Here is a 14,556-nt window from a genome sequence, read left to right on the forward strand (position 1 = left end):
TAATGAATTATTTATTAATCAAAAAAAAAAAAAGGTCTTGCAAGGCCATGCCTAGGTGTTTACAACTCTGATTCCAAAGCTCTAGCTCCCATATAGGAGCCTAGGAGGGCCCAGTTCAAACCCAATTATTTTAGGTCAGAGTTCCCCATTTAGTTGCATTCAAGCTTCATCTAACCCCCACCAGCACACTACCACACAAGCCCATGTAGCTGATCCCTCTCAGATGCTTCCTCATCATTTAAATTAGAGTGCTTTGTCAAGTCCTAAATTGGAACATGAATAAACGAAGAACAGTTTGCGGTATAGTACTCTGGACCATTAAAACCAAAACTCACCATAATTTCAATTAACTTACAAGGAAAAGCTAATGTAATTTCGTCAGATTTGAGCTTATTTCTGCTGAAAGTTTGCATTTTAACCATTACAGAAAAATAACCTCCACAGGAAATAACAAGTACCAAACTTAATTATGTAGATGTCGTAGATACAATCATGGACTGCTACAAAGATCGTAAAATAGAGAACATCTCACAACAAACAAAATAGGTTTTCTGGTAATACCAACCGAAGAATATAGTCTTCAGAATCCCCAAATTCTCTCTTTTCTTCTTCCTCCTCAGCTATCTCCTCCTCACTGTCACTGCAGATTAAAGCCTCACCACCATTTTGATCATAATAAATTCTTCTTCGGCCAACCACCGATTGATCTTCTGTCATTCTCTGGTTTCTGCATTGAATTTAATAACAGCCACTATTATCTATCAGCAGCTTAAAAATCACAACAAATTTTAAAGTAATAAGAAAAAAAAAACATAATATCAATAAAAGTTGGATGTCAAGCTTCCAATATGACCATCGTTGGAAGTAGGATCCTTTGACATGTTTTCCATATCATCACCTGGTCATGTGTTACATTTTGTACCAATTTGATTCTCTATATGCCATTATTGGGGTTTCAAAATAGTTTGAAAATTTCAATTCTTTGCGGAACAGTTCAAACAACAGGAACCATTCAAAAACAAGGTGAAAGCCGTATAATATTGCGTCATTTGGTTAGGATAGGCAATCAAATTTGATATGCAGAATACCCAAGGAGTTTCCCATCTATCCGATGGTCAAAATGCCAAATCATCTTGTTACTGTTTCAAAAACTAGTGGCGTGTGGGATTGGGTTCCTATAACGGGCATGTAGGAACCTTTTTCCCTAAAAGTTGAATTCACAGAGGACCAAATTTGAAACATATACAATTGTCACAAAAAATAGCTAAACCTTGAAACATATAATAAGGTCAACTAAAAACATAAAAGATCAGAAGATACCAATAAAATATTTCTTCCAAATCATTAGAATAAGGATTAGTGTGCCGCAGGGGCAAATTGGGTTTTTCCCCCCTCCACCGACCCTAATTAGAGTGGGGCGGTTGGATGGGGGTTATAATTGTAAACACTTTATTTGTTATGTTTTGTACTCCAATCATGACTCTATCATGAATTTATATTATAAATAAGGGACTTGTGTGATCAATTAAAGACACACAAGCATTCTCCCATTCTTCCTGTTAACATGGTAGTAGCGCCTAATTTTTTATCTAGATTTTCAATTTCTAAGCAGACCTTCACCTTCCCTTCCATTACAGAGGATATCGACCAGACTTGTGACCCTGTCTGCCAAGTCTCTATATCAAATCTCCCATCTTCTTTGATAATTAGGGTTTTCTCTCAAAACCCTAATTTGCTTATGTCAACAGTTCTTCATCAAGCCTAATATTATTTGGAATACCTCACTACCCTTACTGGGCAATTCGAACCAAGTATAGACACTTTTTGATATTTCTCTTTCTCATTGTCGAATTTTTACTAGTTCAATCATGTCTGAAGTAACTATTGTGACCTCTAGGTCTGATGGACAAAGTCACAATGACTACATGCTTCTTGGGACTAGCTCTGTGAAATTGGATGAAACTAATTGCTTCATCTGGTCCAAATCTACATATCTTACCATTGCTGGTAGAGGTCTCATTGGACACGTTACAAAGAAATTGAAGAAACCCTTTGATGAGGGTACCCCTCAGGATAAATGGGTCACTAATGTCTCCTTGATAATGTTTTACTTGATTGGTTCTATTCATCAATCTATTTCTCGAGGATTTTGCTATTATATACTGCTTCTCAGATTTGGGCTGCTGCCAAGGAAACTTATGGGCAACTAGGGAATGATGCTCAGGTATTTGAACTTCGCAAGAAAGTTCGTACCACTACTAATGTAGAAGTAGGTTACACAAGGCAACTAACTCCCAATAAATTACAGCCCAACCAAATCAGATCTAACCCTCAAGTTAGTCTAGACAGACTACAGCAATAGAAGTAGGAAATAACCAGAAAAGAATCTCAAAGAAATTCTTGTAATAGCAGAGAACAGGTCAGTAGCAAGAACCAGCAACCCTGCGGCTAGGGTAAACAAGGGGTACCTGCGGTTGGAGATGGATGACTCAGATTGGGCCCAAACGAGGATCAATTGAAGGGCCTAGGGTGCTGAACAAAACCCTCAAATATCTTTGAATTCTGCCGGTTGGTTTGAGAGATCCGAGACTTCTTGATTTCAGATCTTTAAACAGTGTGAATGAGGGATTCCTTAAGAACAGCAGCAGATCACCTCAATTGGCCTCCAAGCTTGGATCGAGTGATCCTCTTGGAGGTTAGAACAAAACCCTGAAAGGGCTTGCTGATTAGAACTCAGAATTGGAAAATAATAGAGATCAATGGAGCTTCAAACCCTAGCTTCTACTGCAATCGGTTCTGGTTTTATGTCTTGAATAAGTCTGAATAATTCACTCACTCTTCTCTCACAGCAATGAATAATAAAGGACAGAAAATAAAGTAGAAAGAAGAGAGCAATCAAGAGAGATGTGGGTGGGAATGGCTATCTCAGCCTGGCATCTCACCCGAGCTATCTCAGCTGTTTAGTATCAATTAACTGTAATAATCTTTATTCATTCTAGTCTGGTTTCTGTCTACAGCAGCTCCTCTCTTTAAATAGAGGACTGAAGTAATAATAGCAGTTAGACTCAAATTAGGAGTTGGACTCATTAGCTCAAATTAGGAGTGGGACTCATTAGGACTAATAAACTAGTAGCTAAGACAAATTAGGAAACTAATAAAAAATCTTCTAGGACTTATTTAGATGGACCGATGGGCCTATCTCTACTGGGCCGATGGGTCTTTATTAAATATGGATCGACTCAGCCATAAAGCTCGATGGCTACTTGGGCTGGGCTTTCCTCCTGCAATAGTGCAGCCCATGATATGGATCAACATCAACTACCCAGCAGGAACTCTCTGTGTCCAAATATTATGCAGTACTTCGAGCTCTTATGAACTGGACCGTTATGTAGATTATCATCCCAAAAATGTTGAAGACAATACTGTTTACACCAAACATGTCGACAAAATTAAGGTGCATGATTTCTTGGCAGGCTTGAATATCAAGTATGTTCAGATTCGTGTTCAGATACTTAGCAAATCTCCCTTCCCTTCTCTGGAACAATCCTTTGCTATGGTTTAAATGGAGGAATGTCGCCGTATCTCTATTCTACATACTCCTACTACTGAAAAATCAGCTCTACAGATGGGATCCACTATTACCTCTGAAGGAGCAAATCAACCAAGGAGATTGATAAATGTGACCACTGCCACAAACCATACCATACCAAGGCCAATTGTTGGAAGCTCCATGGAAAACCTACTGACTTTGAGGCAAAGCGTGCTCGGGGTCGATCCAAAACTAAAGCCCATCAAGTTGAGACTGTGGACACTCCCCTGCAACTAATATTGGACTCTCCCAATAGGAACTCTAGGCTCTCAGACGTATGCTTAAGGCTTCCAATTCTTCAACTCCTACCAATGCAGTCCCTTCAGGTTCCAATTTTCCCAATTCCCACTCAGGTATTTTATTTGGTGGTTATTGCGTATCAGTCGTCTCCACTCTCTGGATCATTGACTCAGGTGCCACTGAACACATGACCAGTTCCTCCCGTTTATTTCACCAGTATTCACCGACCTCAGGCAAAGATAAAGTTAGGGTAGCAGATGGCACCCTATTATCTGTCTCCGAAAAGGATTCTATTAAGTGTTCTTCTTCTATACCTCTGTCTTCAATTTTACATATCCCTAATTTTACTACTAATTTTCTATCCATTAGTAGTCTTACTAAGGACCTAAATTGTAAAATGACCTTTTTTGCTTCCCATTACATATTTCAGGATCTGGTAACGGGGAAGACGATTGGATGTGGTAAGGTGCAGAGTGGTCTTTATTTGCTTGATGATGGTTGTCTCCCTACTGTTGTAGCATCAACAACTCCTCATCTGCTACACTCTGCTTCTTCTAAATTGACTCAATGGCACTGTCGTTTGGGACACCCACCAATTGGGAATTTGGGACCTTATCTCTTTTAATTCTGCATTTAGTTAAATTATGTACTAGGGATGAACTCTTTTGTGAGGCCTGTACTCTTGCTAAACAGACTCGTTCCAGTTATTTACCTTTAAATAAAAGAAGCTTTTCTATTTTTCATTTGGTTCACTCTGATGTATGGGGTCCATCTCGTCAGACATCTATTTCTGGGAAAAGGTGGTTCATGTCATTTATTGAGTGTCACTCTAGAACTACTTGGATTTACGGGATGCAACACAAAAGTGAAGTGTTCGGTTGTTTTCAGCAGTTCCATAAAATGATTCAGACTCGGTTCAATGCAACTCTAAAAATTATGCGTATTGATAATGGAAAAGAGCACATGGAGGGTCAGTTTCAAAAATACCTAAATGATCATGGGATTCTTCACCAGACAAGCTGTGTTGACACTCCTACTCAAAATGGGGTGACTGAATGGAAGAATAAGCACTTGCTGGATATTGCTCGAGCCATGATGTTTGCTAGACATATTCCATCTCAGTATTGAAATGATGTTATCCTCACAGCAGCCTACCTAATCAATCATATGTCAACTCGTGTCCTCAACTCTATAACTCCTATTGAGGTTCTTCAAGGGACTACATCCTTCTAGGTTCCTCCAAAGACTTTTGGGTGTGCCTGCTATGCTAAGGATCATCATTCACTAAGAAAATTGGAAACTCAAAGTAAGAAGTGTATCATTCTGGGTTACCATCCTCCTACCCGGGATACAATAGTAACAATGGATGTTGTCTTTCATGAATCTGTTGGTTACCACTCATCGTCACCTCTTCAAGAGGAGTCTGGAGTTACTACTGAAGAAGACGTGACTCTGAATCTGCTTGTTCCACCAGTATACCCACCATCATCACCTCAGGATCCTCATACTCCACAAGATAGTGAAGGGCAAAACTTATTGTTCCAACTTAGGGGGAGATGACTACAGTTCAGAGAACCATTGATGAATTCTAGAGATAAATTGATGACTCCACTCTTCAAGTTTATAGTAGGGGACATACCAGAAATAAGCAACTTCAGACCATCACCACTACTACAGCACCTTTACATATCCCCTTCGCCAGCCCTGGATCCAGAACCGACTGAGCCTCATACTTCAGGTATGATCTCTCCCTCTGATCAACCTATTGCCCTCAGAAAAGGCACTAGGATTGTACTTAATACCCTATATCTCATGTTGTTTCATATGATTCCCTTGCTCCCTCCTATTGTGCCTTTATATCTTCTCTTTCATCTACTTGCGTCCCTAAGAATTGGCAGGAAGCTCTTGTAAAAAAAAAAATGGAAGGCCGCAATAGAGGAAGAAATGGATTCCTTAAAAAGGAATGCTACATGGGAACTTGTGACTCTTCCACCTGGGAAGAAACCTGTTGGCTATAAGTTGGTTTTTATGGTAAAACAGAAGACCGATGGTTCTGTTGACAGATACAAGGCAAGGCTTGTGGCTAAAGGGTTCACTCATATTGTGGAATTGACTACCAGGAGACATTTGCACTAGTTTCCAAGTTGACCTCTGTGCGAGTGTTACTCTCGTGTGCTATGAACCTAGGCTGGGAACTCCAATAACTTGATGTAAAGAATGCTTTCCTCCATGGAGAGCTCGATGAGGAAATTTATATGAAAATTCCACCAGGTTTCTTTAGCACAAGAACTCAAGGCAAGGTATGTAAGCTGAAGCGTGCTCTCTATAGTTTGAAGCAGTCACCTCGAGCGTGGTTTGAAAGATTTCACAAGGCTATAACATCTGTGGGTTATAACCAGAGTAATGCTAACCACACATTGTTCATAAAGAGGTCTGGTGAAAAAGTTACTATACTCATTGTCTATGTGGATGACATTATGGTAACATGAAATGATAGCACTGAGATTGATCATCTTAAGGGTTTTCTGGGTAAAGAATTTGAGATAAAGGATCTTGGAAAGTTAAGGTACTTTCTTGGAATTGAAGTTGCCAGCTCCTCAAAGGGCATCTTTCTCTCTTAAAGAAAGTACATCCTTGATCTACTATCCGAGACAGGTATATTGGGTTGTCATCCTTCTGATATTCCTATGGAAGCTAGTAGCCGGCTCAACGAAAATAAGGGTGAACCAGTTGACAAAGGCCGGTACCAACAGTTGGTAGGAAAACTGATATCTCTCACATACATGACCTGACATTGTTGTGGCTGTAAGTTTGGTCAATCAGTTTATGTATGATCCCTATTCCTCTAATATGGAAGTTGTTATCCGTATCTTACGATACTTGAAGATAGCTCCAGGAAAAGGGATCCTCTTATTTCCTTGTGATCACCTCCAAGTTGAAGCTTATACAGATGTTGATTGGATTGGTTCACGTGGCAGAAAGTCTATCTCTGATTATTGTACCTTTGTAAGAGGGAATCTTGTCACTTGGCGAAGCAAGAAACAGAATGTGGTGGCTAGATCTAGTGTTAAAGCAGAATTTCATGCCATGACACAAGGGATTCGTGAGTTACTATGGTTGCGTACACTATTGGATGATATTGGTGTACATGTTCATCTTCCTATAATGCTTTACTATGATAACAAGGCTGTTATCAGTATTGCTTATAATCCAGTACAGCATGACCGAACCAAACATGTGGAGATTGACAGACACTTCATCAAAGAGAAGTTGGATGCTTGTTTGATTTTTGTTCCTTTTGTGAAGTCTGGTGGTCAACTAGCTGATGTGTTCACTAAAGGACTGGTTGGAAAGCTATTTCATCCTAGTTTAGTCAAGTTGGGCAAGTGTGACATCTATGCACCAACTTGAGGGGGAGTGTTAGAATAAGGATTAGTGTGTCGCAGGGGCACATTGGGTTTTCCCCCCCTCCACCGGCCCTAATTAGAGTGGGGCGGCTGAATAGGGGTATAATTGTAAACACTTTATCTGTTCTGTTTTGTACTCCTATCATGACTCTATCATGATAGTCATAACTCCTATCATGACACTATCATGAATTTATATTATAAATAGGGGACTTGTGTGATCAGTTAAAGACACACAAGCATTCTCCCATTCTTCCCGTTAACACAAATATTAGAATTTAGAAATGTTAATGCAAAATGCAGGCATAACCATGGAAAGCTAATACTGGCTTATATGAATAGTTAGAATGTAGAGAATGTAAGAGAGCAAGAGAACAAGAGAAGGGAGAGGTGAGATGAGAAAAGAATTGAAGGAGAAGGGAGAACAAGAGAGCTGGTAGAATGTTGTGTGTAGAAAAAATATTCTCAACCACATATATATTACTAAACTAACAATATGAAAGGAATTGCATACACTTCCCTAGGGAGGTAAAAGGGAAAAATAGAAAATACAATAAGAAACAAGAATATAACAAACTTGTTCCTAGAGTACCCTTATTACATAAACTCTAACATTTATCAAAGACAAAATGATGAAATCTGGCTACAGAGCAATCCTGGCAGCTCAATAGCCCATTAAAAATGTCACACTTCATTTCAAATATGTGAATGAAAAACACTTCGAGATGGCAGTCCCTTCAAAGGAAGAATCTTCTAGAAGCAAGTTTTTTCGAAAACCTCACATTACTGTTATAATAGCTCATGGGAAAACTTCTTCCCATGTTTACCAGATCCAACAATAGAATCGTCTCTTATGAGGATGGCCATGGATCATTGCATCAATTTGAAAATATTGCAACCAGTAGGGATAGGTCAGCACTGATGGAGAAATCCCATCAAGCCTAATAAACCATGCAAGAAAAAATCAGGCTTCACTAACAAGCCAAAAACAATATTTAGAGACCAGTTCAAACATAGCAACCTATATAAGGTTTATGGAGGCCCAATATTATTGGTTAACAAGTAACATCCCTGTCCTAATTTGAGCTTCCTGCATCCTTGTCCAAGCCTGGCGAATGAGCACCAGCATTGTGCTCAGTTGATAGATTGATAATTAAAGAACTATGACAAACTGACAAGTCCAAGTCAAGTTCTTCAGGAAGAAAAAATATTAATTTTGCAAGTGAAACACCAAGAAGCCTGAACCAACTGCACTCACTTTAAAATTACAATTAAAATAAATATATGTACATAAAGAAGAATAAAGCAGATTAACTTTCATGACAATCTAAATTTCTAATATAAATAAGTCATCCATGATAATATAATAGAATAACGATAAGAAAGCCCTCCAACACACACTGGATAAACACCAAACAAACAAAAGACATTGTCTTGACATACCTATCCAAAAAAATCCATGAAGTATAAGGAGGTAATGTCTTGACTTCCGGCAACTTGATAGTGCAAACAGCACTCTTTGATCCAAAACTAGTCCCTAAAAGAACTGAAGATGAGGCATGGACCTCTTCTTGGAAGCTACTGTTATCCCTTTCACCATTATTTACATCAAAACCATTGAACATACCAAGTGCATCTGTTTGCCTCTTTGTCAATAAATCTATATTTTTATCAGCCACCACATTGTTTCCTCTGACCTTTGACAAATTACAAACATGGTTTGTGATACCAATGAGCTTTTGCCTGTTTTCTTCCATTCTTTTCTGAGGAAAATAAAGTGAATAAACAAAAATTTAGGGGCAGGAGACACAAGATATAAGCTCAAACAATAGTAAAACTAGTTACCATAAGCATGCACCTTTATAGAAGTGCAACGATCAGCTGCAACTTGTCTCTTTAAGGTGTCAATAACAGCGAAAATGTCCCTAGGGTTATGACTTCCTTGTACTTCCACCATCTGTAGCAAGTCAAAAAGAGACCAAGTGAGCAACCTAACAATAAAAGCATATACAATATAGAAAAGGAAGTCAATAACAACAACAAACTCAGCCTTATCCCAACCTAATGGGGTCGACTACATGGATCTGTGCAAAACAAAAAGGGAAATCTGAGGTAAAACAAAATAGGAGAAAAGAAAGTAAAAGGAAAGAGGTGTAGCCTAGAAGTCAGGAGAGGTGTCGGGTTTCAAATCCCTCCTTGCCCTCTCTATTTGGCTCAGCTTGGTCTCGCTCCCTTCCCGCACGCCTAGACAATTGAGAATCTCAAGAACCTTTCTGAACGTTCGACTTCGCAATCAAAAGGAGTATATCTTTCTTGTAGTGCCTTTGTTCCCAAAGTGCAACGATTTGTTTTCAAGGAGGCAGATCAGCATCAGCTCTATGAATTGTTCCCTATTGTGAAAGCTTGACTTGTGCGAGATTAAAGTATTGAATCTGACCGAGGCATTCTCCATAAGGCATCTGGGCGAACCCGCCGGGTTAACTCAGCTTAAAGAAAGTTAGTGAGTGCTTACTAATAGCGAAAGGCTAACATCTCTCCATTAGATGCGAACATTAGGTAACTTTATGCTATAAGGTGACTGGTTGGTAATGAAAGGCAATGTACTAAGAAGTGCAACTCTACTCTATTAGGCCAGCTAAAAGGGGTTGGCTAAGATCCTTGCCCTCCAATCGTCCCTATCTGAGTTATATTTGGGACAAGACCTAGGCTATGTATTTCATTTTTCCCTAGTTCTCCTATGGTCACTTTAGGTTTGTCTTTAGCTCTTTTAGCTCCTTCAATTGGAATCAGATCACTCCTCCTTACGGGGGTGTCTTCAGGCCTCCGTTGAACATAATTATACCATATCAAACGATTTTCTCGGAGCTTGTCATTGAACGAGGCAACTCCCAAATCAGTTGTAATACTTTCATTTATTACTTTATCCTTCCTAGTTTTGACGCGCATCCATCTTAACATCCTCATCTCTTCTACACAAAGCTTCTCTATATGACACCATAGTTGTCAAAGCATCACCTAGTTGCCAAAGCGTCACCTAGGCGACGACTAGGCGTCCAAGTGGCCTAGTTGGAGTCTGGGCGATTGTCGCCTTATTGCATTGGCACCTTACTACAAGGTGCAACACTTATTTATGTGAAATATCATTTAAGTAAATGTCTATTAACTTAAGATATTAGTCATAAATAAGCAAATACCACCTATTTGAATCCAATAAAAATAATTTAAAAATCAAATCCTAAAAGGGTAAAAATTCAACACCCCCTCAAATCCAAGAACAAAAACTAAATTTTTTGTTGTACAGGCAATTTCCAACATTCAAATGCTGGGGGTTTTTCCAATTCTAAAAATTTCGCAAATCTTATCATGGTAAAAAATTATTGAAAATCAAAAGTCCAGTAAAATAATCTTTTGTTTTGATATCTATAAAATTATTTTCATTTAGGCGATTTTAATAAAATTCATGCATTTTAAAATAAGTTTAACCGGAATATCACTTTATTATTAAAACTCAAATTTAATTAATCTTAGACTTGTTAGAAAGTTGGTTTTGTGCTCCACCTAATACAAAATGTCTCATATAAAAATAAAATCATTTTAAGTAACCAAACTCATTATAGAACAAAAACATCTCTAAATGTTGATTTTTGATGACTTAATGTGACTTAATGCTGATTTTTTATGATTTGATGAGGCTTAATGTTGATTTTTTTATTACTTGATGTGGCTTAATGTTGATTTTTTATGATACAAGGTATATGTAGCAGACTAAATAGTGTTAAAAAGGAGGAAAAATTAAAAATAACACTTCGTCGTATTAGGCACTTTAAGGCAAACGACTTGTCACCTAAAGGCTTAGGCATCCCTCCACCACTTTAGCGTCGTGCCAACTATGAAACCTCTTAACTACCCAACATTCCGCCCCATACATCATAACCGGTCATATAACAATCTATAGAATTTCCCTTTAAGCTTTAAAGGAATATGTCGGTCACACAACACACCCGTCGCATCCACCCCACTTTAATCCTCTATGAGACATCATCCTCTATGTCACCTTCTTTATTTATGGTTGATCCCAAATATCTAAAATAATCATTTTGCAGTATCTCTCTATCCTTAATTTCACCATATCATTATCTATCATAGTGTGACTAAAGTTACACATCAAATACTCCGTCTTCATTCTACTAATCATAAAGCCTCTTTTTTCCAGTGTTGATCTCCACAACTGACAGCTCTAACTTAACGTTAATACCTACTTTTGTCTCGTCCACTAAAACGATATCATTGGCGAAGAGCATACACCATGGAACCTCACCTTGAATGCTCTTGGTTAAATAATCCATGATAAGCACAAACAAATAAGGGCTTAAAGCTGATCCCTGATGTAAACCCGGTCGTAATTGGGAATTCATTGCCATGAAAGGTAACAGGTTCGTCATGGTTTGGCAGTAAGAACTGTAAGAAGACTAGATAAAAGAATTCCTTCCACAACAGCTATAGGATCCATATAAAAAGAAGTCCACATTTGCTTTCAGCATGCTAAATTTTAAATCACACCGATGCAGTTGTTTGTAGAGCTGTTGACTTGAAAATTTGCAATTGCAAACTCAAAATAATATAAGGGCCTGCTTTACCCAGCCAACATAATTTAAATTTTGATTGCCAGACTAGGTTCAAACATGTCCTGAAACTGGTTTCACTGCAAGTTCAATATTCTACATGAAATCCAAAAAGATTATTCCTTCTCTTTCCCTTCTGTTCAAGATTTTTTAACCTCCTGAAACTGGTTTCACTGTAGGTTCAAACATGTCCAGAAACTGGTTTCACTAGCCAAATATTTTTATTTTCCTTTCTTTCAAAAGCATTGTTTTTAGCCCTTTCATCTAAAAACAAAACCCCAATTATCAAACATCATCTAGAAAACTGTGAAGCATTGACATTAACTTCCAACTATAAGCATACAGTGATGCATTTCCAGCGGAGAAGACGGACAAAGCATAACCACCCCCCCAGGTGACTAGTACGGTAAAAATTCACCCCCTAAAGAGAATAACGCATCACAACTTTGTGAGCATAGAGTGTGGAGTGTTAAAGCCCATCCTACCAGGAGGTATTGGTTTCAAGCCTCTTGATTCACATCTTCCCTCATAGAGTAGGATTAAAGTAAGACCTATAAAAAATATGCATCACAACTTTGAAAGGAATAAATCGGATCAAGTCCAACCCAATTATTTCAATGAATTATATAACTTGAAGTGATTATTATCAACTATAAGATGTTCTTTCAGTGATCTCCAGATTTTATTTTTTTTTCAACGTTTTAAGGAAAAGACATTCCTTTGCTATGTACTTAGTCCTCCTGCATTTGACTAACGTGACCATATGAATTCACTTCAGATCGCATTAGTTGATAAAAGTATAAGACGGGAAATGAAAATTCTGCTTCTACCGAGTATCCATGGAGCCACCAAAAAAGAAAAACAAAAATTAAAACGATTCCCCTGCAGCTCTCACAGCTTGTGATCAACAATGCAGCTCAAAGAGACGAATGTAGAAGTAGCATCCAGGTTGGATTAACTGGAAGAGACAAAAACACACAGAGAGAAGAAATTCAAATGCGCAATACCTGAGGATCCTTAGATGGATCAGATTTGGTGGTAGTAGACCTAGACGCCATTAAATCCGCAGCGAAGAGGCAATGCGGAAGGAAGAAGCGAGGCTGAGGCTTGATAAGGATAAGGATTAGGCGGGTGGGCCTTCAAAAATCGGAAACCCTAACCTACCATTGGAATTGGAGGAATGTGGAGGAGATTTTGGGGACGGAGGAGGCGGAGAAGCAAAGGCGCCAAGGGGAGCTCCGCCGTCCCAGGATTAAAAATTTCTGGGTGAGAAACGTCGTTGTTAGTCATATGTTGAATGCGGTCAAAAGTTTTTCTGATTAAATTTGGGGGGAAAGAATATATGGTACTTCAGTTTTGAAATCTTTTATAACATAACCCGACGACCTTACACTTTTTTTTTGCTAAAGGGTCATTTATATTAAGGGAAAAAAAAAGGCAAAATTGAGAACTATAAGCTATACAAGGAGGTTAACAAGACCTCCAAGAACATCAACAGATGGCTGCATATGGTTGCACCTTTTCCCCCACCTTCGGCATTGCCTTCAGAAGGGAGAAAGTAGCCTAGGAAAGATAAATACAAAAATATCATAAGCAATGGAAACGAAGTCTCTGTTGATCATCCACCCGCAACTCCTCTTGGATTATCTTTGGGAAAGGGAGCATAACCAAGGATGCCCTATTTTCTGTAACTAATTTTGCCAAGTAGTCTGCTATTGGATTAGCTTCTCTGAAATAGTGTGTGAGCTTCCATTGGAAAGAAATACTGCATACAAATCTAGTCTTGCATTATCCACCACGGAATTGAAGAATTATACATTGCCACTGTCATTGCTATTGAATCACTTTCCACCCAAAGGTTATTGATTCCCAAATCTCTAGCCATCTTCAACCCTTTGACCAAAACCATAAATTCAGCCTCATAATTTGATTCAATTCCAAGAAAGGAACTAAAAGAAGAAATCACCTTTGTTTCTTCATCCCTTGTCACTCCCTCTACCCCTAATCTTCCCGGATTCCCTAGAGAACATCCGACCACAATTAATTTAAACCAAGATGGTTGACGAGCACACCATAAAACTTCTAACAAACGCTGACCTTGGTGAGGAACAATAGGGATTCCAATACGCCTAGAACACAAAAGAGCACCTAAAGTAGAATTTGTATCAAGAGATGGGATTTGAAATCTAAGAGTAGTCAAAATCCATTTCAAAATCAGGTCTTCACTTAGCTCAACACTGTCAAACCACCTCACATTTCTTTGCTGTCATAAGAAAAAGGGAACTAGATCGCTACCAGCTAGCCACGCCTCCTTAAGGGGAGCTTCTTTTGCCTTGCTCTTCCACCAAACCAAAAGATTGTGATAAGATCCTTGACTCTACCAAGCTATATTAAACAACTGAGCAAAATTCCTCCAGACATTGTTAGAAAAACACACTTCAAAAAAATATGGGAAATGGATTCTGCCGCCCTGTGACATAGATCACACCTAGACAGTAACAGGATCCCCTTAGAGCATACCAACTCATCAGTTGGCAACCTTCCATTAACAAGTCTCCAAGCAATGAGAGATTGTTGAGGCAAAACATATTTCCCCCAAACCAATGAGCTCCATGAAACTTTATTTTTATTTTTCCAGATTAATTTCCTCCCAAGCCGACTTCACATAAAATGATCCTGAGGTAATGAGACTCCAACA

General features: G+C 38.6%; 1 protein-coding gene across 2 annotated transcripts in view; it reads right to left on the reverse strand.

Moving 5' to 3' along the window:
* LOC122091341 (histone-lysine N-methyltransferase CLF-like) overlaps window positions 1-13,212 on the reverse strand; it is a 101,071-nt gene extending 87,859 nt beyond the window's left edge. The window contains exons 1-4 of one of the 2 annotated variants that reach the window (XM_042661215.1): window positions 12,866-13,212; window positions 9,095-9,193; window positions 8,680-8,999; window positions 566-727 (exon numbers count right to left, since the gene is read on the reverse strand). In XM_042661215.1, coding sequence (XP_042517149.1) covers window positions 566-727; window positions 8,680-8,999; window positions 9,095-9,193; window positions 12,866-12,916 — 632 coding nt within the window. In that variant the 5' untranslated portion in view covers window positions 12,917-13,212. Of the gene's footprint in view, window positions 1-565; window positions 728-8,679; window positions 9,000-9,081; window positions 9,194-12,865 lie in introns of those variants that run through there. The other variant, XM_042661216.1, reaches the window with a different exon arrangement.
* Between the last annotated feature and the right edge of the window lie 1,344 nt (window positions 13,213-14,556).

The sequence above is a fragment of the Macadamia integrifolia genome, chromosome 10 (assembly GCF_013358625.1).
Source record: "Macadamia integrifolia cultivar HAES 741 chromosome 10, SCU_Mint_v3, whole genome shotgun sequence".
In the NCBI taxonomy this organism is placed as follows: domain Eukaryota; kingdom Viridiplantae; phylum Streptophyta; class Magnoliopsida; order Proteales; family Proteaceae; genus Macadamia; species Macadamia integrifolia.